Source organism: Miniopterus schreibersii (assembly GCF_964146895.1).
Source record: "Miniopterus schreibersii genome assembly, chromosome: X".
Taxonomy (NCBI): Eukaryota; Metazoa; Chordata; class Mammalia; order Chiroptera; family Miniopteridae; genus Miniopterus; species Miniopterus schreibersii.
Genome location: NC_138104.1, coordinates 74,451,526 through 74,475,343, shown reverse-complemented (window position 1 = coordinate 74,475,343; position 23,818 = coordinate 74,451,526). Strand labels below are relative to the sequence as shown.

General features: G+C 46.0%; 1 protein-coding gene across 2 annotated transcripts; it reads left to right on the top strand.

The window, feature by feature from the left end:
- Positions 1-1,509: 1,509 nt before the first annotated feature.
- On the top strand, positions 1,510-18,074 carry PPP1R3F (protein phosphatase 1 regulatory subunit 3F). 2 transcript variants are annotated; one of them, XM_081125883.1, is made up of 4 exons: positions 1,510-2,619; positions 12,970-13,025; positions 13,240-13,322; positions 16,288-18,074. In XM_081125883.1, exons 1-4 carry the CDS (start codon positions 1,571-1,573, stop codon positions 17,581-17,583), a joined length of 2,484 nt encoding a protein of 827 aa, XP_080982009.1. In that variant the 5' UTR covers positions 1,510-1,570; the 3' UTR covers positions 17,584-18,074. The 2 variants fall into 2 exon arrangements, with proteins under 2 accessions (XP_080982009.1, XP_080982010.1); XM_081125884.1 differs by having other exon boundaries at positions 1,565-2,619; positions 13,243-13,322.
- Positions 18,075-23,818: the final 5,744 nt, after the last annotated feature.

Sequence of the window (23,818 nt, the reverse complement as noted above, 5' to 3'; positions counted from 1 at the left end):
TGGCTGCTGGGGGGGACCACCTTTCTCCTAGGGATGCTGCAAATCAAAATCTTGCATACAGTAGGTGTTCAGTAAACCCTCCCAGGATGGAGGAGAAATGTATGAATGGACATGTTAAATGGGCAAATGCTACAGTTTGGTTCCCACAGGTGAGACCTCAAAGGGAGAATGAAAGGAGCTGACTAGATGGAAGAAGCAGAAAGAGCAGTGCTCTTGGGAGAGGGAACAGTAGAAGAGATGGAGACAGATAGAAAGGAGGTGAGGCCACTGTGGTGTGTGGAGGGTTGAGTAGGGCAAGAAAGATAGGGCTTGGATTTGTGATTATGTTAGTCAGTATCTGCCAACATGCCCAGTCAACTCTTGGTGGCATAGTCAGGCTCAGTGTTTTGCTGAGCTGGTTAGAAAAAGCTAATCTTCCAAAAAAGTTCAATTTCTCATTCGGACATTCATTCAGTACTGGTGCCAAGTTCTGGAGAATGCTGAGGATGACAATCAGGGGCATGCTTGGATAGTGGCACTCAATCAAAGGCTTGGCGGTGGGCAGAGGAGATGCAGTAACTGGGACAGGAGAATCCATTTTGCTTTCTCAGATTTCGCACCAGGGTGCAGTCTAGGTCTTCAGGGATTCACAGTTGGGGGGAATGGGGAATCACGGAGGATTAGGGCGAAGGTAAATCCATTCACCAGAGGCATTCTACGGTTTTGTTACTTGACCACCCTACAGCCCAGACTACCCACGCACGGTCCTCTCCTTTGGCTTCCTTATTGGCTCTTTATCCCTCCTTCACAGCACCTATAACGCCCCGGTTGGCTCTGTTCTTTCCTATCTCGCCTCCGTGTCCATCTGCCCTGCCCTTTGAAGGCTCCACTTAGCTATGGCTTCCCCATTGGTTATCTGTAATCTCTCTTCCCTGCTACTGTCTTCATCGCCCATCCCTATTGGCTCTATCCCCCCAGTCCCGCCCCCGAGGCACTCACACACCGCCTCTCTGGCTCCTTCTGGTCTCCAAATAGGCTAGTTCCGCCCTGGCACCGCCCCTTGAAGGCTTCCTCTTCTAACGCACCGGCGCGCAGCTCCCATTGGCTGTTCGCTGTCTCCAGCTTCCATCCCTCTACCTACCTACGCAACCCTGGGATCGCCTACTTTTCGGGCTTCCTCTGTTCGCTGCCTGCTGCCCCCATCGCCTGTAGCCATTCCATTTACCCTGCCGCCCAGATGCCAATCCCGCTCATACTTCCCAACTAGTTGTCCTACTTCTCTCTTCATCCCAGGCCCTACACCACCCCCATTCAGGCCTCTCCATTGATTCACAGATCGCCCAGCCTCTTACACTGCCCACTCTCGGACATCCCTATTGGCTGCGTGCTTCTCCTGCACTTGATTCACCGCCTATGTCACCGGTGCGTGACTCCCCATTGGCTGTCTGATACACCTGTCTTCATGTCACCGCCTACGGCCTCAGAGAGCCGGTCCCCTCCGCGCGGGCCTTCCCATTGGTTGTCCACGTCTCCAGGCCCTGCCCCCGCCGGTCCCGCCGCCGGTGCCGTCGGTGCCGCCGCCGCCGCCGATATGGCGCGCACGGCCCCTGTGGAGCCCCCGCTGCGGCCTCCTGCGCCCCCCTCGCCAGCCGCGGGCGAGCCCCGCACCTCTGCTGAGGCAGCGGTGGCCCCGCGGAGGGTGCTGTTCGCCGACGAGGCCCTGGGGCTACCGCTGGCGCAGCTGCGCTGCTACCGGCCATGGGGCGGGCCCGGGGCGGGCAAGATGGCGGCGGTGGCCGGGCAAGATGGCGATGGCGGCGGGGCTGATGAGGACGACGATGGAGAGGATGGGGATGAAGGGGAGGAGGAAGAGGAGGCTTGCCCTGAGCCCGAGCCCCAGCCCGAGCCCCAGCCCGAGCCCGAGCCTGAGCCCGAGCCCTCACCGCTGTGCCCCGTCCCTGCTGGCGGGGGTTTTTACGTGGTGCCCACATTTTCGCTGCCGCCTGCACCAGGCCGTCTGGAGCGCTTGGGGCGCGTCATGGTGGAGCTGGAGGCGCTGCTGCCGCCTCCCGGAGCGGTCCCCGGGGGTTCCGGGGTGTGGGTGCCTGGGGGGCGCCCTCCAGTGCTGCGCGGGTTGGTGCGGGTGCTGAACCGCTCCTTCGAGAAGGCGGTGCACGTGCGGGCCTCACACGACGGCTGGGCTTCTTTCTGCGACCACCCTGCGCGCTACGTCCCGCGCAACCCGCCGGGGGCAGGAACGGCAGGACCAGGAACCGGAGATCCCATCCTGGATCCAGGCCTTGGCCTGGTCTCTGGCCAGGCATGCGCCTCCTCGCCCGACGACGGTGGCCGCACTGACCGCTTTGCCTTCCAGCTGCCCTTTGCTGAGGGTGCGGGCGATGGGGCGCGCCTGGACTTCGTGGTGCGCTATGAGACCCCCGAGGGCATTTTCTGGGCCAACAACCACGGCCGCAACTACACAGTCCTGCTCCGGATTGCACCCGCTCCCACACCCACTGACGCTGAAGGGCTGCCCCAGCAGCAGCAGCTGCCGCAGCTGGATCCACAGCCCGAGTCCCAGGGTCCGGTGGAGGCTGAGGCCAAGCAGCTGAAGAGCTGCATGAAGCCGGTGAGGCGCAGGTAATGTCTGCCAGCGCCACCTCCACAGACGCAGGGCTGTGTCTAGGATGGAGGACAAGCATCCTGACGCAGGAACCCCTCAGGCCTGCTCTCCAGGACAGGGAGGAGGGCGCATTCAGTCAGTCAGTCAAAGAGTAATGGAGGCCAAACATGTGCTAGGCTCTGTATTACTGGGGTTTTATTCATTCATTTATTGAACTCCACTGTAAAGCCTTGAACAAGACAGACATTTTTTTCCTGCCCTCAAGAATCATACAGTTTCCTGTGGGAGACAGTTGGAAAAAACAAACAAGCAGATAAGAAACATAGGGATAAGATTAGCTGCTGAGAGGAAAGTAAAATTGAGTAATGGGAGAAAGTTTGGGAAGGAATACCTGGTTTAGCCAGGGTGTTCAGGGAGGGCTGTTGAAGAGGTGAGCCCTGGATGATAAGTAGAATTATGCACAGATACGGAGGAAACGGAGGAAGAGAGTTTGTAGAAAAGGAAACAGGGAGGGCTTTCATGAGGAGGTGCCATTTAAACTGAGTCCTGAATGATAAAGAGGAGCATTTATGCCCACATATGGGAGCAAGGGTGTTCTAGGCTGAGAGTACAGCAAGTGCAAAGGTCCTGCGGTGGGAATGAGCTTGATGTGAATGATAGTGTGATGGAGTGGAGAGAACTGCAGTGACATGGTAGTGTGGTGGTGGGGAATCTGATTCCCATTTGACACAGCAGGAAACCAGAGTTCCAGAGAGACAAACTGGTTAAGGAAGTGTTGGCGCCTGGCTTTTCCATTTCGGCCATGACTAACCTTAAAGCCTGTGCACTCTCTTTACTGTTATTCTCTAATCTAGTCTGAGGCCTGTGGCTCAGGGAGGTGAGTAGCTGAGCTCATGCTCTCACAGGGAAGCATTGGCTCCGGCAGAGGTGGAACCAGATGTGCCTGGACTTGAAGCTCTTGTCCTCTGTTTTTGCCATAACACCTGTGACTATGCAGGGCCTGGGAGAAAAAACCAGTTAACCCCAGGAGGACCTGAGAGAAGATTCTTCTAGGTTTTCTCTATCAAGCTCTTCAAGGGTAGCAGATAGGCCTGGTTATTTTTGGGGTTACCTAAGTCTAGTATGAGATAGGTATATTCTCCATGCATGCATGGGAAATATATCTCCCTGGCTGTGAGAGGACTGGAAATGGGAATGGGAAAGTGCTCTTTGGACCTTGTATATGCTGGATCAGAAGCCTCTGGCTGCAGCAAGATGTTTGTGTTCCTGTCAAGGCCTTAGACTGTGAATGGTTCAGGATGGCCTAGCTTGGTTGGTGAGCAGATGTGCCTGGGTACTTGAGCAAGTAGGCAAGCACCCACTCACCGACCTGTGCGCCCCACAGTAACCTGAGACTTAGTCTGAGGGGGGACAGGCAGCATGGCTTTCCTTACAGTGTTAAGAGTGTGGATTCAAATTAGCGCCTGGGTTCAAATCCCAGGTCCACCATCTATATTGGCCTTGTAACCTTGGCCAACTGCGTTGTTCCTCTGTAAAACATAATTATAATGCCTACTTCACAGGAGGTGAGTAAAAGCACTCAGAACCTAGCCTGGCTCATAGTAGTGCCATATAGGTGTTAGCTAGTATTAGTACTCAGAGAATCACACATACAGTTTCTTGGATTCTCCTCCCAAACTCTGCTCTGCCTGTCACCAGCTGCGTGGCCTTGCCTCAGTTTTCTCATCTGCTAAAGGGGAATGACAGTCACTTTGTGTGGTTGGATTGGATGCAGCAAACATGGGCAAGGTAACTGAAGCATGGTGGTAGTTGCAAATGATAACAGTGGCTGGCATGTACTGATATCTGTGCTAAGAGCTTTGAGTGCATTCTCTCCTGAGTCCTGCTGTGCATGCTGTGTGCTATAGGTGCTTTGATTATCCCCATTTAATAGAGGGGGAAAGAGGTAGCTCAGGGAGGTAAGCCATCTTGTTCAAGTTCACTCAGCTAAGACCGGGGAGGAGATGCTAGGGGCAATTTTATTTTTTATTATTTTATTATTTTTAAAAAGAATAGTTTATTGATTTTTAGAGAGAGAGAAACATCGATGTAACGTTGATCAGCTGCCTCCTGCGTGCCGTCCACCAGGGATCGAGCCTGCAACCTAGCATGTACCCTGACCAGGAATCAAACCAACAACATTTTGGTACATGGGATGATGCTCAACCAACTGAGTCACACTGGCCAGGGCATAGGGACAATTTTTTTTGAACAACTCCTCTTGAAGGCCTGATAGGATTCAGGACAGATTCTACATTTTGCTCCTGGTGTTCCTAGCATGTTATGCTTTGCTCTTCCTTTTTTTTTCTTTTTTTTTCTTCTTTATTGAAGGATAGCTACATAAAGTGTACTGATCTTAAGTGTACTCAGTGGATTTTTTCATATCTGTGCCCTTGTGTAGCCATCACCCAGATCCAAGATACTGAGCTGTTCCATTGTACCAGAATCACCTCCTAAGTTGTCATTCCAGCCGGCTGTTGTGGGAGCCCTGTCTGTAAGATGCAACAGTTTGGGTAAATGGAGTTTGGTCATTTTAGAGTGTGAAAGGAAGGGAACAGAGAAATCAAAAGCTTGCAGGGCCAAGGTGGGTGGAGAGGGTGTTTTTCTTTTAAAATACATGAGTGGTTTTAAGGAGAAATTGAAGCAGCCCGTTCAGACAATTGTTTTGGTATCTGGCCCCAGGTCTGTGGTTCCTAACATGACTTGTGATATTATTTTAAGTGGGCAGATGGCTTTTTGATAGCTTCTTTATCTTTTGATCTCAGCTCTTGCAAAGAGGAGGTTGGTGCTCATTGCAAGATCAGCGATAAAATTTTCTTTGTAGGTTGGTGGCTTTCTTGGCGAGTACATTTCAACTTATTATTGTTTTAAAACCTGTGTGCTACTGGTGACTTGGAGCGCTGTTGAAGAACAGCTGCCCCCTGAGACCCAGACCTCTTGGAAAATGTTGGAGGGTCTCTGGAGATAGCCTTAACCTGCTGGAGCCCTGTCCTAGAGGTCTTCCTATTCAGGAAGTGTTGGCTGCAGGCCCATTGTGCACTGGGTGCAGCCACATCAGGTGAAAGCAGGGGAGAAGTTGATGGTAGCCATTGGGATACCGCTTAGAAACTGAAATGGCTGCATTCCCTGAGTTGCTGGATCAGGCTTTTGATAACCCTCAGGCTTAGAGATGATCCATCAGCAAGCATTTATTGAGGGCCTGCTGTGTGCTGGGCACAGTGCTAGGTTCAAATAGGGAAAAAGACACAGGCTGGCACTGAGATGTCAGAGGGCTCTTGTGGTAGAACTGGGTGGAAAGGGACAGGTACAGACGGCTTGTCATTTGAGACCTGGCAGAGGGCTATTCGCTTGGCTATTTGCATGTAGTGTCATCTAATCCTTTCAGCGTTCCTGGTGAGATAGACCTTTTTATCCCTTTTTCCCAGATGAGCAAACTGAGGTTCCCAGAGTCCAAAGTCCCAGGGCTGGTGTGGGGAGGAGCCTTCCTAGTCTGCCTTGGTTTAATACCCTTAGGAAGGGTCCTGCTCCTTTTAAAACAAAGACCAAGAAAGCCTCAGAATGGCCTTCAGGCATCCCCTGCCCTCTCCCCCAATCTAGCCTCTGTGGCTACTAGTCTCACATCACACTGTCCTCTGCCATCTGAGCTGTCACCAGGGTCTTTCCAAGGTGCCTTGCCCCTTCCTGCCTCAGTGCCTTTGTCCATGCTGTTTCCATCACTAGGAATGTTGGTCCTGTGCCCCTTGCAGTCTCATTTTGATCCTTTGGTTCTAAGAGTGCTTCCTCTGGGAAGCCTGTTCATTCCAAACTCTGCAGGCCCTGGTTTTTTCATAGCACCCATCAGCCAAGCAGGCAAGCCTTGTTAGAGAATGTCATGTAGTAGAGCAGATGAGCAGCATCACAAATTCAGGATCATTTTCCACCCTGCCTGGCAGTCCTGTTTTTCTGATCCATTTTTGTCTCCTTCCTGATGTGATTCTTTCAAATGTTCTTTACCTTCAGACTTTACTTCCTGCTTCAAAAAAACAAATAGAAGCCATAAGAATGGAGCTCCCTACAACTTTCAGCCCCCACACCTCCAAACTGTTTTCTCTCCTTTGTCTTATAGGAGAGGAGGGGGCCCTTTCTTCCCTCAGGCCAGTTCCTCCACTCATGCTCTGGGTTCCATTTCTGCCATTTCCTCCAGAACCTGACATAATCAGTTTCTTTTTCTCCCAGCAGCTTTTCACTGCTCTCCTCACCTGATCCTCTGTCAGCCTTTATACATGTCAGCATCTCTACTGTCTTAAAAATTTGTCCTTTGATCCCACCTCTGTCCACACTGCTGCTGGCCAGTACCTAAATCATGCTCCCCTTCATTGCTGACCCTCCTGTAAAGAGTTGCCTGCACTTGCTTCTCCACTTGCTTCTGCCCCCTGCATCTATCAGATTCCATAGGTGGGTTTTTGGTTTTTCTTCTTGAAGTGGTTGAGCACTCCTACTTAAAACACTTTTTTCCCTTGCCTTGGGACCACACTCTGCTGCTTTTCCTCTTAACTTCTTGGCACTTCTCTTTCTCCTTGTCCTTTCTTTTAGCTTCAGATATTCAAACTCAGTGTCTCCACTTAATTGATGTCCCAAAGATGCCTCAAACTACCCTTGTTCAAGATTGAATCCATTACTTCCCACACAGTGTTTTGAGCAGCTTCTCACTCCCTTCCCCCTTCCTTCACTTGTTTTCCTTCTAAACATCCTAAGCGCTCTCTGGACCAGGATCCCCTTGTTCTAGGACATTTCTTTCCTTTTCTGAAGGAACTGACCTCAGTTTGTAGTTAGACCTTCATTAGGGGATTATTGGATGACCCTCTGCCCTGCTAGACTGTAAGCTCCGTGAGGGGTAGGGACATGGTCCGCTTTTATTCACCTCTGTATTCCTGCAGGGTCTGCCATGGTGCCTGGCACTTAACGGTGCTCAATAAATGTTTGTTGAAAGAATGAGTGTGAGTATTTTTTTTTTGATGTCTTTCTTCACAGTAAATTGTAAGCTTCCTAGTTGGGTTTGCTCACCATTGCATCTCCAGGATCTGTCACCACCGGGTGGGTGCACAGTGAGGCCTCAATTATTTTTCAGGTGCACCTGTAGCTGAATGGATGGGAACCCAACCTACTTACCACAGCCTTAGGGGAAACCAGAACAATCAAAGTTGAAACAGGATGGGTCAGGGGTCATCTTAGTTGTTGGGAGGGTGAGGACTTAGTGTGAAAGTGATCCTCTTTTAATCCATGGAAAACTGGTAGGGCATCATAGCTAAGGACATGGGCCTGAAGCCTCATGCTACAAATGTGGCAGAGCTGGGATCTGCATTGGGGCAGTCCTGCTGTAGTGGCCCAGATTTTAACTTCTGTATCAGGTTAAGTGATGTGTTTTACCAGCTGGGCAATGCTGGGCAAGTTACTTTCCCTTTCAGAGTCTCATTTCCCTCAGTGGGAAAGCAGAGGGGATTACTGTTAAGCACTTTATAGACAATTTTCCCATAGTTCCTCAATCCAGCTCTCTGAGGTAGGTATTACTATTATTCCCTCTTCACAGATGAAGAAACTGAGGCATAGAGAGGTTCAGTAACTTGCTCCAGATCACACAGCTGGTAGGTGGCAGAGCTGGGTTCATTCAAAATTACATGTCATGATCCTTTGTTGAGATATGAAATCAATTTACTGGATTCCAACAAACCCTTAAAAAGAGAACTAGTATAGGAAATAATCTACATCACAACGTACTAAAGGTAAGTGTTTCTCAGTTATATGTATATATATTTTTACACATGCATAGGGTGTGCTGGGCTATGATGTACAATGTGTTTCTTAGTGTGGGTCACAGCCAGATGAATGAAGTTACTGCTGTAAAAGAAGCTCATAGCACAATAAACTGTTCCCCTCTCTCCACCCTACTGGATTGTCCCTAAGTCCCAGAGTTGACACACAGACTAGCTGGGAAAGACAGCAATGCCCCACATAACTTGGTGGTTTTCACAGCCACCTTCAAACCCTGTGCTTTTCAGAAAGCAGATGGCTCAGGGTAACTGGGATTCCAAGTATCACAGGGCAGGTTTCTGAATTCTAAAGCCACCTGCCCCCCTCCCCCGCCTCCTCTCCCCAAAATAGTCAGCCTTATCTTCAGGTTGAGCTGGGGTCTGTTGAGTTTCCCTTTGGGTTTCAGTGCGTGACCCACTTTGGGCTGGCCAAGTTCTTTGAAAACCTGAGCGTTGGGGGTGCTCATGAAGGATTTGGGTGGTGGTGATGGCAGTGATGTGACTGCTCTGAAAGTCTGCTTTGCTCTTTCCCATGGTGGTTGTCAACCCTTGCTTGCCCACTCTGCCTGGAGATTCACTATTTTGTTCTGTCTTGGCTGACCTAGGCTGGGGCTAATGGCACCTCTTTCTGAAATCTCACCCCCTGGTTTCTCTGGGTGCCATCTGAGGTCAGTGGCCATTGAGTTTCCTGATGGCAGGAAGAATTTTCATACCCAGAAGACTGGCGTGCAGGCCCCTTCTAAGCTACACTGTTGACTAGTTCTTGTGAGAACCAAAGGATGCATGTCCAAGATGTCCCTAGGCCTGTGTGTTCCAGCCCACTATTGCCCATTGCCCTTGAGATCACCATGTGGCATTTGTGGGGCTGGTGCCAAAAGAGCAGGTTTCCTTCTCGAAAATTAGTAAGCACACTGGAGGTACAGTTTTGTTCTTAATCTCTTCCCTCTCTATTTTTCTAAGAACCCCTCTTCTCTGTTACTGATCAGTGAGTCAGTATACATTGGTACACCATTTCTCTCACCATCTTCCTTTTGATTAAAGTCATAGCTGCCCTCAAATCATATCACTGCCAACCTTCTTGTTTACTGTGAAAGACAGTTCAAGGGTGTTTTAGGTTTTCCTTTGTTTTAAGCTCACGGTTTCAAACACTGTCTTCAAAATGGAGCCCTCTTTGGGTGTTATCATTGTGCTGTGTAGTTTGTGAATGTAGAAACACGGTTTCTTGAGCCTCAGTTTCCATGTTTGTAAAAAGGGAAGGGTGTTGTTTTGAAGGACAGGTGTGAAGGTTTTCAAATGACTTAGTGTATCAATGAAGAGGGCCCATGGAAGAGGTGAACAGTAGATACTTGTGCCTTTTGCTTTCATCTCTGACTTTGGAGATAGGGAGTGACTTGTGCACTTTTGCTGACTTCATGGATCTTGGGGCTGGCTGAATTGCTTGACCTGATTTTTGGATGTTACCCCTTTTCTTACCCTCCTCGGCTATGAAAGAGAATCTCTGGGGGCTGAAGAATTTGTTTTGTATTTGTTTTTCTTTCTCCTTCAACTGAACTGTGGAGTTCTTTTCCTGCTGGTTGGCTATGTCCTGAATCCTCCTCCCACCTCCTCTTGCTTCTCTCTCACATACATATAGGACTCTGGAATGGCTTTTAGAAGCCTGGTGGTTGTGTATGTCAGCTCTGGGCTCATGGCAGGGGACAGCTTGCCTAGTCCTGCCCCTTCCCATCTGTCTGTGGGTCTTCTTGAAGAAGCTTGCTTTAGAAGACCCTGGGAAGAGGACCTTTTCTTTAATGAAGGACTACACCAGCAAAAGAAGTTAGCAGAAGTCCTGTTGGACCACAAATCCAAAGACCTGGATTTTACAGCCACTGAAGGGACTGGTGCAGGACCAAGTCCGTTTGCTCCGAAGCTCCCTTTCTTATCCATGATGGGCAGGAGTTGATGGCTGGGCTTCTGGTGTCACCCACTCTAGGCCCTGTAGAACAGTGGAACCTTGGTTCTCGAACTTAATTTGTTCTGGAAGACTGTTCGAAAATTGAATCATTTTTTCCCATTAGAAATAATGTAAATTGAATTAATCCACTCCAGACCTCCAAGTGATTCCCTGTTTTAACCTTTCTTATATACAGTACATGTCTAATGCACTGTCCAGTCTATAAATAAACACTTTAAAAAAAAGAGCCCTGGCCAGTGTTGTTCAGTGATTAGAGTGTTAGCCGTGCACTGAAGGGTGTCAGGTTCGATTCCCAGTCAAGGGCATATACCTGGGTTGCAGGTTCGATACCCAGCCCCAGTCAGGGTGTGTGCGGGAGGCGACCAATCAATATGTCTCTCTCACATTGATGTTTCTCTTTTCCTCTCCCTCCCTTCCCTCCACTTTTTAAAAATCAATGAAAAAAATATCCTCAGATGAGGATTAGCAGACCCCCCCACACATAATGAAATGAAAATTTAACAAAAAGGAAATGAAATGTACAGTAAAAGATGAAAATTTAATCATAAGCAGCAACAAAAGCAAAAAAACAAAAACCAAAAACCCATGAAAATATTCACAGCACAATTTCCGGAGATGTTAACAATGTGAGAGTTAGTGGTAAACTGACTCATACTCACGCATTCTCTCCTTTGTTTGTTCCCTGAGAGACCCGTGACTGATCATACAGGTAATCAGCATGAAAGGGTTGTTGGGTTGAGAAATGAATTGTTCTAGATGGGAGACATTCGAGAACCAAGATTTGACTGTATTCTCATCCAAAGACCTCTGGTGGGACACATGAGCCCTAGTCCATGGAGAAAGACACACCTTCCTTTGGGAGCTTCCAGACTCTAGATCCATCTATATAGTTCAAGTTTTCCCTAAGGGTGCTAATAAAAAGCAGTTCTTGCAGCCACTTCTGTGTCTGGTGGTTTCCTAGCCACGTCCTGTGAAGGCAGGGAAGCTGGGAATGAATATGGGTTAAAAGGCAGGTCTAAAGAAAAACCTGGATGAAGGAGGAGGTAGGGATCTTATTGCTATCTATTATTGCTGTTTCCCTCTTTCTACTCCTGGAAAGGATTGGAGATGGGGTTCATGAAAGATTCCAGTATACCTCATCCAAGTAGCAGCAGTTTGTTGTGCGCAGACTTAGGAGTTGGAAGGCTTGGGTTTCGATCCTCACTGCTTACCTTGAGCCATTTAGCTTCCATTTCATCATCTGTAAGATGATAATAATATTGCCTACTTCAGAGGATTAGACGTACCTATCTCATAGGGTTGCTGTGAGGATTTAATTAATAGTATATGTGGAACACTTAGTACAGTGCCTAACACCATAGTAACTACTGCATTTGGGTCAGCTAGTGATATTCTGTTTCTGTAAAGGTAATAGATTACGTGTTTTCAAAAAATTGCAATCATTTTCAGAAATGTCAACATCATCAAATTACTTCTAGGTAGAGAAAGGTCTGAGCAATTGCCTCAGCTCCTGTCAGATTTCTGCACATGTTTTAGCTAATGCTTCCCTCACTGCCTTAATCTGTTAACACTTGATACTCATATGAGAACAGTGACTTCCCCATGATCCCTGTGACCTCACACCAGGCAGGGACTGGCTAAAATACACTTGGCTTATGCCACTCAGACCTTGGGGTCTGATTTGCCTGGTGAAGGAGGACCAAGACCAACAAACATCTACAGTTGATTCAGCCAGTGTTCTGTACCAGGCCTGGTGTCTGGCTTGATGTCCTCATTTCTCTTGACTGCCCTGTGCTTGGTGTGCACATCCTGGATCCTCTGTGCTGTATTTTAAGGTGAGGGGGCAGGGAGGCTAAGGGAGGTTAGGTGCCTTGCTTGGCTGATATGGTGGTGGGAGGAGGGCTGGTAGTGGGACCCAGGCCTCTATGACCCTGGGTTACTTCCTTCTGACCTCTTTCCTGGTCACCAGTCACCTTCTCCCTTTTGCTGCTTCCTGTGTCCCACAGTCCTCACCTGCCCTTTCTTGGAAAAGATGGGTTTTCCTCCATAGCTAGGAAGATACCCTAAAGAAATGATCCAAATTGTTCATAAAGCTATACCCAATGATTTCTGTTGAAGCCTGCTTTGTGAAAGTAAAATGGAAGAAACAACTAGCTGTTCAGAAGGATGGGAATGGTTACATACCTTATGGCGAACCCATATGATAGGAGTAGTAAGCAGCCATTTCAGATGTTTACTGAAGTATATAATGGTGCTTCTTACTGTTAAGTGGACAAAGACAGTGTGAAATTATGTCTGCAGAATCTAAACAGTTTCATAGAATGTCTGGAATTAATTTTCCAAAATGGTAATGGTGGTTGCCTCTGGCTAATGTGTCACTTTTTATTGCTTTATGCTTTCCTGTATTTTGTAAAATTTTTACAATGAATGTGTAGGACTTTTATAATCAGGATAGAAGGAGACAGCAGAAGAGAGAACAGCAGCTGTCAGGTGAGGGTGGCCATGACAGAGGCTCAGAAGTTGCTGGTGGGTGGCAGAACTGGCTTCTCAGGGCATCAGATCCATGCATTCTCTTCTCTGCCCCACAGGTCTAACGAGGAAGAGCTGAGGATGAAGAGGATGGATGATAATACCCCTGCTGTCGGTAAGCAGTTGGCAGGTGGTGGGAGTTTTAGCTTATATTTACCATTTCTTTTTTCCTCCCCCTTTCCTTTCTATACAAATTAAGAGGCACCTCTGCCTTAGACTGTCACAGAAAGCTTCAGGGGCAAAACTTCCTATTGACTAGAACAGATTTTGTTAACCAAACCAGGCCTGCTTGTCAACCTGCCTCACCCCAATGCTTCCCTTCTCTCCAGCAGAGCATCCTGATGTCCAGCAGTCAGTAGGTCCCCTGGTGGCTCCCACCCCTCTCCGTCCATGGCCACAGATGACACTTCAGGTAAGCAGGCCCTGGAAGCCTCTGGACAGACAACCTGATGGGAGGCTGGGTGGTAGGGCTGACTTGCTCTGGGTCCACCTTAGGTTGGAGGGAGATCCTCTAAATACGAACTTGATGGTGGAGGGGTAGAATGCAGTTATTTACTAGGGCTTATCTTAATGTCATTCGTTAACTTAGCAAATATTTATTGAATGCTTGGTGTGTGCAAAGCACTGTTAGCAATGCTGGGAATATGGTAGTGACCAAAAATGCTGTCTTTGTGGGGCTTACTTACATTTTAGTGGAGTGAGACAGAATAATAGAAAAATATATAGTATTTTATTTTATATATATATATATATATATTTTTTTTTTTTTGGAGGGGGGAGGGAGGGGGAGAGACAGAGACAAACTTCAACTTGTTCCACTTATTTCTGCATTCATTGGTTGCTTCTTGTATGTGTCCTGACTGGGGATCGAACCTATAACCTTGGCATATTGGGACAATGGTCTAGCCAACAGAGCTATCCCTCCAGGGCAGTGTTCTAGATGATGATGAGTGCTAAGGAAAAAAATAGAGGGATAGGGAGAGAGAGAGAGGGGGAGGGAGAGAGGGAAATAAAGAGAGAGAACGGGGTGGGGTGGGGACAAGTTTGCAGCTTTAGATTTTAGAGTGGCCAGGGAAGTGAGATTAGAGCAAAGATCTGAAGAAGATGAGAGAGTAAGCCACCTGGATAACTAGGGGAAAAACATCCCAGGCAAGTGCAAAGTCCTAGAGCAGGGCCATGACTAATTTGTGTGAGGAACAGCAAGCAACAGTGTGTGAGGGGGAGCAGATGGAGATGAGGTTGGAGAGATGGCAGGGACAGGTTGTATAGGGCCTCATGGGCCATGGGGAAGACTCGTCTTCTATTCTGAAAAGGGAGCCATGGGAGGGTTATGAGCTGAAAAGGGCCATGACCTCGCTTAGGATTTAACAGGCTCTCTCTGGCTGCTGTGAGGGAAATAGAGTATAGGAGTGGGGGCTGGAAGCAGGGGGGCTGTGAGGAGGATGCTACTGCAGTCGTCCAGGTGAGTGATGGCAGTGCTGACAGCGAGGAGGAGAGAGAGATTCAGGAGATGTATGTTAACTTTTTATTACAAAATTTTTCAAGTATAGGTAAAAGTAAAGAGACTAGTATAATAAACCCACATATACCCATCACCCAGCTTCAACAAATTTCAACACATGTCCATTTCTACTTTTAATACCCCATCCTCCCCTCCTCTCCCCTCCCCTTCTCTATGGAATTATTTTGGAAAAAATCCAGACATTTTTCCATCCATAAATACTTTAGTTTGTATCTCATAAAGTTAATAACCCTTAAAAAATACTGTACCATTGTCACACTTCAGAAAATTAACAGTTCCTCAGTCATCAAATATTTGGTCAATGTTCAAATTTCCTTATCTCATAAGTCTTTTTTGTGATACACTTTAATATACAAATTGTAATCACCAACAGCATCCACGTAGCTCATAAGTCTTTTAAAGGATCCAAACAATGTCAACACATTGCATTTGGTTGATGGATTGTTTTAGATTTTTAAAATCTCCCTCATTTTTCTTGCAATTTCTTTGTTCAAGAAAACTTGTTTTTCCTGTAGTTTCCCACAGTCTGGATTTGGCTGATTGCATCCATGTGGAAACACATTTCTTACTCAATTAAAAAAAAATTAAAAATTGATTTTTTAGAGAGAAAGGAAGGGAGAGGGAGAGAGAGAGAAACTTTGGTGTAAGAGAGACACAGGGATTGGGTGCCTCTCCCACGTGCCCTGACCTGGGCCCGGCATGGAACCTGCAACTCAGGTATGTTCCCTTGACTGGGAATTGAACCCACGACCCTTCAGTGCACGGGATGATGCCCAACCAATTGAGCCACACCGGCCAGAGGTCTTACTCAATTTTTAATTAATTAATTAATTCTATTATTCTGATCAATTAAATTTAATTAAACTATTAATTGTATTAAATTTATTAGATATAATGTATTATTAAATTAATTTAAATATAATTGATTCTGTTTGATTCTCTTATTTCTGCTTTATTTATTAGCTGAAATTTTTCTCTAAAGAAACTCTCACATCAACTGTCTGGCTACCTTGACAGTGTATACCTTGAAGGTATATAGTTTGTATAGAAAAACCTGTATAAATACTTATTTTTTTCCCTTTTTATTTACAAGTTTTCAGAAGAAATCAACTTCTCCAAAGGTGACCAAATAAAGGATTTTTGGTTTTGGTATATCATTATTAACTCATGAATTTTAAATATATTTGATGAGTTTCAATCCATTGCCCTTATTTCTTTGATTTTTAAATTGAACTCCCTCTGGCCAGTGGAAGCTTATTTAGATTGCTCCAGAGTCCTTTTGACACACACCCATCACTCTTTGAGCACTTCCTCTCATTCTGGTATGGCATTATGTCCCAGACTCGGTCTGGTACTTTACCTGCCCCAAACCTGGAAACAGCCATTTATTTAAGGAGCCCTGGTTCCTTTTAGTGGAGAATGGTATTTATATCTGGGGACTAGGTGTGCTTGTTGCTACTAGATTGATCATTGTTTCTAGGCTTTGTTAAAGGACAGAGCTAGGAAATACTTTCTTAAAAATAAAAATTACATAAATTCATGTGAATGTTCTGGATATGTTTTGTAGGCCAACCAACAGTATTCACCTCAGCTATATGATCTGGAGGAAGCCCCCTTTTACTTCATCTGGTTTTGTTATTTTAATATAGATGACATAGTCTTTGGGATTTAGAGAATTATAGAAGGCTCTTTAAGGAGTTTTTATCTGGAAGCACATATGGGGTTGGGTGTGTGCTGTTACCAGTTCTCCCTGGAAGCACATATGGGGTTGGGTGTGTGCTGTTACCAGTTCTCCCTGTCTCTGCTTGTTCCATCCCCTCTACTTCATTTCCTTCCCTTTCTCTCCACTCCCCAGGTTTCTGAAGTCACAGTGACTGGCAAACTCTCAGAGGAAGGTGACATCCCTAGAAACAGTCCACCTATGGCTTTCACAGAGGTCCCCCAGACACCAGCCATCAGGATTCCCCCCTCCTCCTTTCTCTGTGGCCTGGGTGGCTCCCCCAGGGACCAGGCCTCTGGGCCGGATGCAAGTGAGGGGGCAGCTGGGCCTCTCCTGGAACCTAGTCAGCAACAGGTAGAGGCTGCGTGGGAAGTATCCAGCGAGAATGGAGGGGGCCGAAAGGACCCCATGGTAGGGGCTACTATGGATGAGCCACCCAAGGGTTTGGAGGTCATGAGTGGGTTGGAAGAGCTGCTTGGCGAGGACTCCATTGACCAGGAGCTGGAACAGCTCTACCTGTCCCACCTGAGCCGCCTGCGGGCTGCTGTGGCTGCAGGTGGGGCAGGAAATGGTGGGGAGGGCTCCACAGATGGGGGGGTGTCCCCCAGCCATCCCCTGGGCATACTCACGGACCGAGACCTGATCTTGAAGTGGCCTGGACCTGAGCGGGCCCTGAACAGTGCCCTGGCGGAGGAGATCACACTACACTATGCCCGGCTGGGGCGAGGTGTAGAGCTTATCAAGGACACTGAGGACCCTGATGAGGAGGGAGAGGGCGAGGAGGGGCTCTCCATGATACCCTCTAGCCCAGAAGGGGACACCCCCAAGGAATCACCTCCGGAAATCCTCTCTGGGGCCCATTCTGGGGTAGCCACTGTGGGAGATGTGTGGCTCCCATGGGCAGAGGGCTCAGGATGTGACAGTCCTGTGGTTCTGGGTACGGAGGGTCAGTTCACTGGGGCTCCAGAGAAGGGGATGTGCAAGGACACTGACTCTTTGCACATGAATAGGGTGATATCTGGGGTCACTGGGTTCCCAGGAGGGACAGAATCCTGGATGGAATCCACCACTGAGTGGGCAGACAGCTTGGTTCCTATATCTGGCAAGGAGCCAGCTGGTCCAGTCCTGCAGGGGCAAAATCTCACCCTCCTTGGTACCTTGGGGGCTGAAATCTGTCCTACCAGCCTGGTCATGTCCCATGTGAGCTCCCAGGATGAAGAAGGTTCAGGCCTAAACCTTGAGTCCCCAAAGAAGTCTCCTGCCCTAGCAGCCACTGAAGAATGTGTGTGTGTGTTGCCTCCCCAGCTCTGGGAGCCCTTGACCCAGACTCTGGGGGTCCTGGCTGGCCTGGTGGTGGTCCCAGTGGCTCTGAACAGTGGTATGTCCCTCCTGGTGCTTGTGCTGTGCCTCTCTCTGGCCTGGTTCTCGTAGGAGCTGCTTGTGGGACCAGCAATAATGAGTGTCCTCCTCTCTGGGGTCTGGGGAGGGGTAGCCCCTGCACCACCCCCAGAGAGTTCAGATGGGACATGTGGCCTGTACAGTGAGTGAATCCTTTACTTCTGAGAATGCTCGACTGGTGAGAGGCCTCCCTGTCCCTGAGCTCTCCAGTCAGCACAGAGCTCCTGTGTTGATACCAGTGGAGAGGAGCAGGGGATGGGTGGATAGTGGGAATGAGAACTTTCAGAATGGAACTGGGCATGTCCTCCCTTCTCCCCTCCCCCTGAGCCTGTATTTATTTTTGTATAATTCTCTGGACGAGGGAGAGTGGTCGTGAGCTGGTCTTGGGGCACAATTACCCAGAGATATATTTATTAACAGCCAACCTGTGCAACCTGCTGGAGCTTTATTTTTAATTTAATTTATATAGAGTACCTATTATTATATGCCACAATAGAGCTCTATGATAAATGATGTGTCTTGCGTGCAGTGTTCTCCTGTTTGGAATGAGTATACAGGGTGATCATATGGGAGGATCACAGTGGGGAGTGGCATGTGGGAAGTGGGGTATGGTCATGCCTGCTGCTGCTTCAATATGTCCTTGAGGTTCTGTGTTGCCTCAACTTACTGTCCTAATCTATGTGGTCTGGTGGTCTTTGGGGGGCAGGTCCTTTGGTCATTTCCACATTTTGTCAGGGAGGGAGGAAGAGTGGCAGACACATGAGAGTTTGGTGTCACACACGTGGTTGCAGTAGTGGATGTGGTCAGCTGTGGATGTGGGGATATTGGTTGTGAAGCTATCAGCCACAAGGTTTTGAAGTTACTTAAAAAAACCCAGCCTTTGACACCAGCAGGGAGACCCCTCGGTCTCCAAGGTTGGGAAGGCCTCAGAAAGGAAAGAGGAGTTAATGTGCTGTGAAAAATTCATACCAGAGTTGCTGTCCACAGACATTGCATTTCTAACTTAAAACAGGAAACCCAGAAGCTTTGAAACAAAGGCTACATAGATGCAAATTAAAAACTCTGCATAGCAAAATAAAACACCATATATTTATTTACTTCCCTTCACACCAAAACTTTATACTAGCTCTCTTTAATTATTTTCCTCCAGGGCTCTAGTGCTTTTCTGAAATGCCCCAATCAGATTTTTTGCCCAACCACTTCAGCAAAAGTGCCCAAGTCACTGGTTGTTATACAAATGGTCCAGTCTCAGACCTCATCTTACTTGACCTATTGGCAGCATTTGACAAAGCTGATCATCTCAACCTTGGAACCCTTTCTTCACTTGATTTCCAGGACACCACATTCTCCTAGTTCTCTTCTTTGCTCACCAACCACTCTTCTAGAACAGTTCTTGGCACAAAGTAGATGCTCAATGAAATAAATGAACAAACAAACGTATATGGGGAAATATAGAGAGATGGCTAGAGGACTTAGTTGGCCATTCATTGGTTTTAAGCTCAGTTCAGTTCCGTAAGTGTTGACTGAGCACCTCTGCTCTGAAGCAGATGAAGGAGATCACAGTGTATGGAGAAGACAGACACAGAGAAAGAATTTCATTGGAGTATGGTTAGTCTATTAATAGTGACGGGTACAGTGGGCTGTGGGGGCTCCAGATGTTTATCCTAGTGTTGGGACTCTGGAATCCTTAGAGGACATGGTGCCTGAACTGAATTTTAAAAAATGAGAAAGCATCTACCAGCTAATAAAGAGGAAGAGGGGGCGGTCTAGTCAGAAGGAATTGCATCGCAGAGGTCTGGAAGTGGAAAACAGCTGGTGAAAATTCAGCATACCCATATTTCACCTATCTTTCAATGAGGATAGTCTGTCAACTGTCAGAATCCAGACATATGTTGGTGTCCTTCTATTAATGTGGTAATTTGATCAATGTTCAAAAAGGCAACTTTATGCCAATTGCATTGAAAAATTAGATAAAATGGACAAATTACTACAGACATATATCTCACCAAAACTGTCTCAAAAAGGGGGAAATCTTGGCAGTCCTCTTAAGTAACAGAACCTGTAGACAAAGGTTTTTCTACACCGAAACTCTGGGCCCAGATGGGTGTGCTGGTGAAACACTCAAGGAACAAGTAATTCCAATTTTACAAAAGCAATTCCAGAGTGTAGAAAAAGAGGGAGGATTTCTAATTCATTTTATAACCTTCATACTAATACCTGATGAGTGAAAAACAAATATTACAGAACAATCTCAAGAAAATTGATGCAAATATTTTAAACCAAGTGATAACTCCCTGTCTGTTCAGGCTGCTATAAGAAAATAGCATAGACTAGTTGGCTAATAAACAACATTTATTTCTCACACTTCCTGAGGCTGGGAAGTCACTTTCAAGGTGCCAGCAGTTTTGGTGTATTGTGAGGGCCAACTTAGTAGTTCAAAGACAGCTGTCTTCTCACTGTGTCCTCACTGAGTGAGGGGACAAGGTCATTCTCTGGAGTCTCTTTTATAAAAAGGCACTAATCCCATTCATGAAGGCTCCATCCTCATGACCTAATCACCTCCCAAAGGCTTCACCTCCTAATACCATCACATTGGGGATTAGATTTCAATATATGAATTTTGAAGGCACAGAAACATTCAGCCTATAACACTGCCTAAGTCCAAAACAGATGCTCTTCGACTTATAATAAGGTTACTTCCCAGTAAACCCATCATAAGTTGAAATTATCTTAAGTTGAAAATGCATTTAATACACCTAACCTACCAAACATCATAGCTTAACTTAGCCTACCTTAAACGTGCCTCAAACACTTACATTAGCCTACAGTTGGGCAATTATCTTGAGTTTCACTTCAAGAATAATTGCCTTCCTCTTCTCACCAGAAGCAGAAGACACAGATGGGTGTTTTGTAGACATGATGGGATCTGTAAACACAAAACAAAATATCCAAAAAATGGTGGGAACACAAAACACTGTAGAGTGTTGGCTGTTTATTCTTGTGATTTTGTAGCTGACTGGGAGCTTTGGCTCTCTCACTGCTGCCCAGCATCACAAAAGAGTATTATACTGCATATTGCTAGCCCAGGGAAAGATCAAAATTCAAAATTTGAATACAGTTTCTACTGAATGTGTATCGCTTTCACATCATCATAAAGTTGAAAAAATTGTAAGTCGAAACATCGTAAGTCGGGGACTGTGTGTATATTAAAAAAGTATAATATGACCAAGTTGGATTTATTCCAAAACTGCACTGTGATTTAACATTTGAACTCAGTCAGCATAATTTGCTCCATTAACAAATTAAACAAGAAAAACCACAATTATCTCAATAGATGCAGAGAAAGGGTTAGATAAAATTTGACATCTATTTGTGATTCAAAGAAACTTAGCAAGTTAGTTGAATAAACTTACATAACATAAAGGGTACCTACAAAGATTTTCAATAAACTACATATTTAGAAGTGAAATGTTAAGGGCTTTGACATTTGGAATGTGGCAAGCATGTCTGCTGTCTCCATTTCTACTCAGTGTTGAACTCAAGGTCCTAGCAAGCATAAGGCAAGGAAAAGAAAATATTTAAAGATTGGAAATGAACAGAACTGTCATTATTTATAGATGATACCATTGTTGTAGAAAATCCAAATCCATGGATAAATTATTAGCATTATTAAGAATTTAAAAAGATTTTTGATATAAAAATCCATATTTAAAAATCTATTGCTTTTATATACTAACAACAAAGAAAAGTTTTAATAAACATACCATTTATGAAATACTTAGAAATTAACAAGAGGGAGCAAGATCTCTTAGGAAAAAAGAAAAATTTGAAAGACATTAAAAAAGACTAAATAAATATATGTGTTCATCAAATAGAAGAGTCGATGTTGTTAAGCTGTTAGTTCCCTCTAAACTGTTTTGTAAGTTTGGTGCAAATCCAGTCTTGATTCCAATAGATTTTGTGTGTGTATAACAAGTTAATTCTTAAATTTATGTACAAGTGCCAACTAACCAGGATACCCATACTTATTATAAAAGTATAGCAATTAAGATGGTGTAATACTGCTGCAAGTGTTGACAAATAGACCCATGAAATACCAGTGGTCTCAGAATCAGACCTACTCTTTACTCTCATGGAGAGACAGAATAGGTGGCCAAGGAGGTACTGTGAGACCAGAGGGGGATGGTTGGACTTTCAGTAAATGGAACATCAGTTATCCATATTGAAAAAATATGAAATTGGATCCCTATCTCATAACACAAAAATAATTATAGGTGGATTCAAAACCTAAATGTGAAAGGCAAAACCCAGAGACCTTTAAGAATTTAATACAGAAGAATGCCTTCATATACTCATGGTAGAAAAGTTTTTCTTAAGACACAAAAACACCATAAATGAAAAGTATAAAACATTTAATTACATTACAATTAAAAATGTCTGTTGATCAAAAAACACCATGAAGAGTGAAAACAACAAATTGGGACACAAGTTGGGAGAAGATAATTGAAACAAATGATGAAAGGCTCCAACCTAGAATATATTAAAACTACAAATAGAAAACCCAGATGTGCCAATAAGTGTATAAGTAGTATATTCACAGAGTGGAATATTATACAATGAAAATGAAAGACCTACAAGTGCATGGAACAGCCTGGATACATTGAGCAAAAGAAGTGAAACACAAATGATTGCACAATGTATGATGCATTTACACAAAGTTAAAAAACAGGCAAAACTAACCTATTACTAGTGGTAAAATTATAAATAAAAGCAAGGGAATGATTATCACCAAGTCATAATAGTGTTGGGAAGAGACCCAACTTCTGGAATGTTGATAATGGTCTGATTGACTTGGGTGGTTGTTCATGGATATGTAATTCATTAATATTCATTATCATGTACATTTCTCAGACCAAAAAAAAACAAAAAACAAACCACAACTAAAACAAAAGGCAGTGAGAAGTGGGAGTAATGTGGCTCTCCGGGACTCCTCCACACAGGCTCTGGGTGACACCTGTTTCCTTGTCTAGACCACAAAGTGTAGGTGGCTTACTTCCTTCAGGACCTCCCTTGGGGTCAGGGTCTTACTTTCCAGTCCTGGAAGTTATTGACGCTTCCTCAGCCCTGTCTGTGGAAGTCATGTAATGGGGAATTGTTTATTCTGTGCCTCTCGACACCAGCCATGGAATGAGGACATCTCCATCTCTCAGGGGATGGATAGGATCTGGCACTTTGTTCTCATATTTTGGAGTCCATTTCCCCTTAGACCTCATTCATACGTGATTTTAGAGCCTGATGGATCTCATTTAAAAGCCAGAACCCCAAGTCCTGGTTGTGTGACCTTGGGCAAGTCACCTGTCCTCTCCAAGTTTCAGTTCCTCATTCATAAAAGGGAGCTAATGCCCACCAAACTTTGGAGGAAATGTGTAATGGCTTTCACTCATGACCATATTTGATTGATCTAGTAGTCCAGATAGTGTAGCAGGGTGGGCAAGAGGAGAGGCCCAGAGTGACACAGTCCAGGACTAAATTGCTGCCATGTTACACGATGGGTAAGTTAAGCTGTCTGTGCTGCACTTTGCTCCTCATAAGGTTATTGCAAGGGTTGAATGAGGTAGCACGTCAGTCACCTCAGTCAGTGCCTGGCACACAGCAAGCACTGAGTGAATTTCAGTGAATGGATAACTGATGTTTCCTGCACTCAAGTGTACGTACTATAGTGGTGGATAGTGTGCAGGGTGGGGGCCTCCTCAGACCCCAGGCCCCTTTCCAGCCTGCCCCCTTGAGAAGCACTGGGCCTCACACATCCTCCCCAGGGGACCTGTACCCTTCTCAGTCTCCCCCTGTCTCTGAGGCTGACAGAGGGGACAGGGACACCATCTCATAGGAGTCACAGCTCTGGGCATTTCTGAGAGAAATAGAGGCCTGAGAAGGAGAAAGGAAGAGAGTTGGCAGGACATGTGTTCCCTCCTCTACTAATTTTATATTGATAATATAACAAATTTACAACAAACTTAGTAGCTTAAAACAAGCTGTCAGCAGGGCTGTGTTCCTTCTGGAGACTCTGGGGGAGAAATCATTAATTTGTCTTTTCTGGGTTCTAGAGGCTGCCTGCAGTCCTGGCTGGTGCCCCTTTCCTCCATCTTCAAAGCCAGCAATAGTTGAGTCTTTCTCTCATCAAATCACTCTCTCCCCTGCCTCCTTCTTTCACTTATAAGGACCCTTGTGATTACATTGGGTCCACCCACATAATCCAGGATAATCTTCT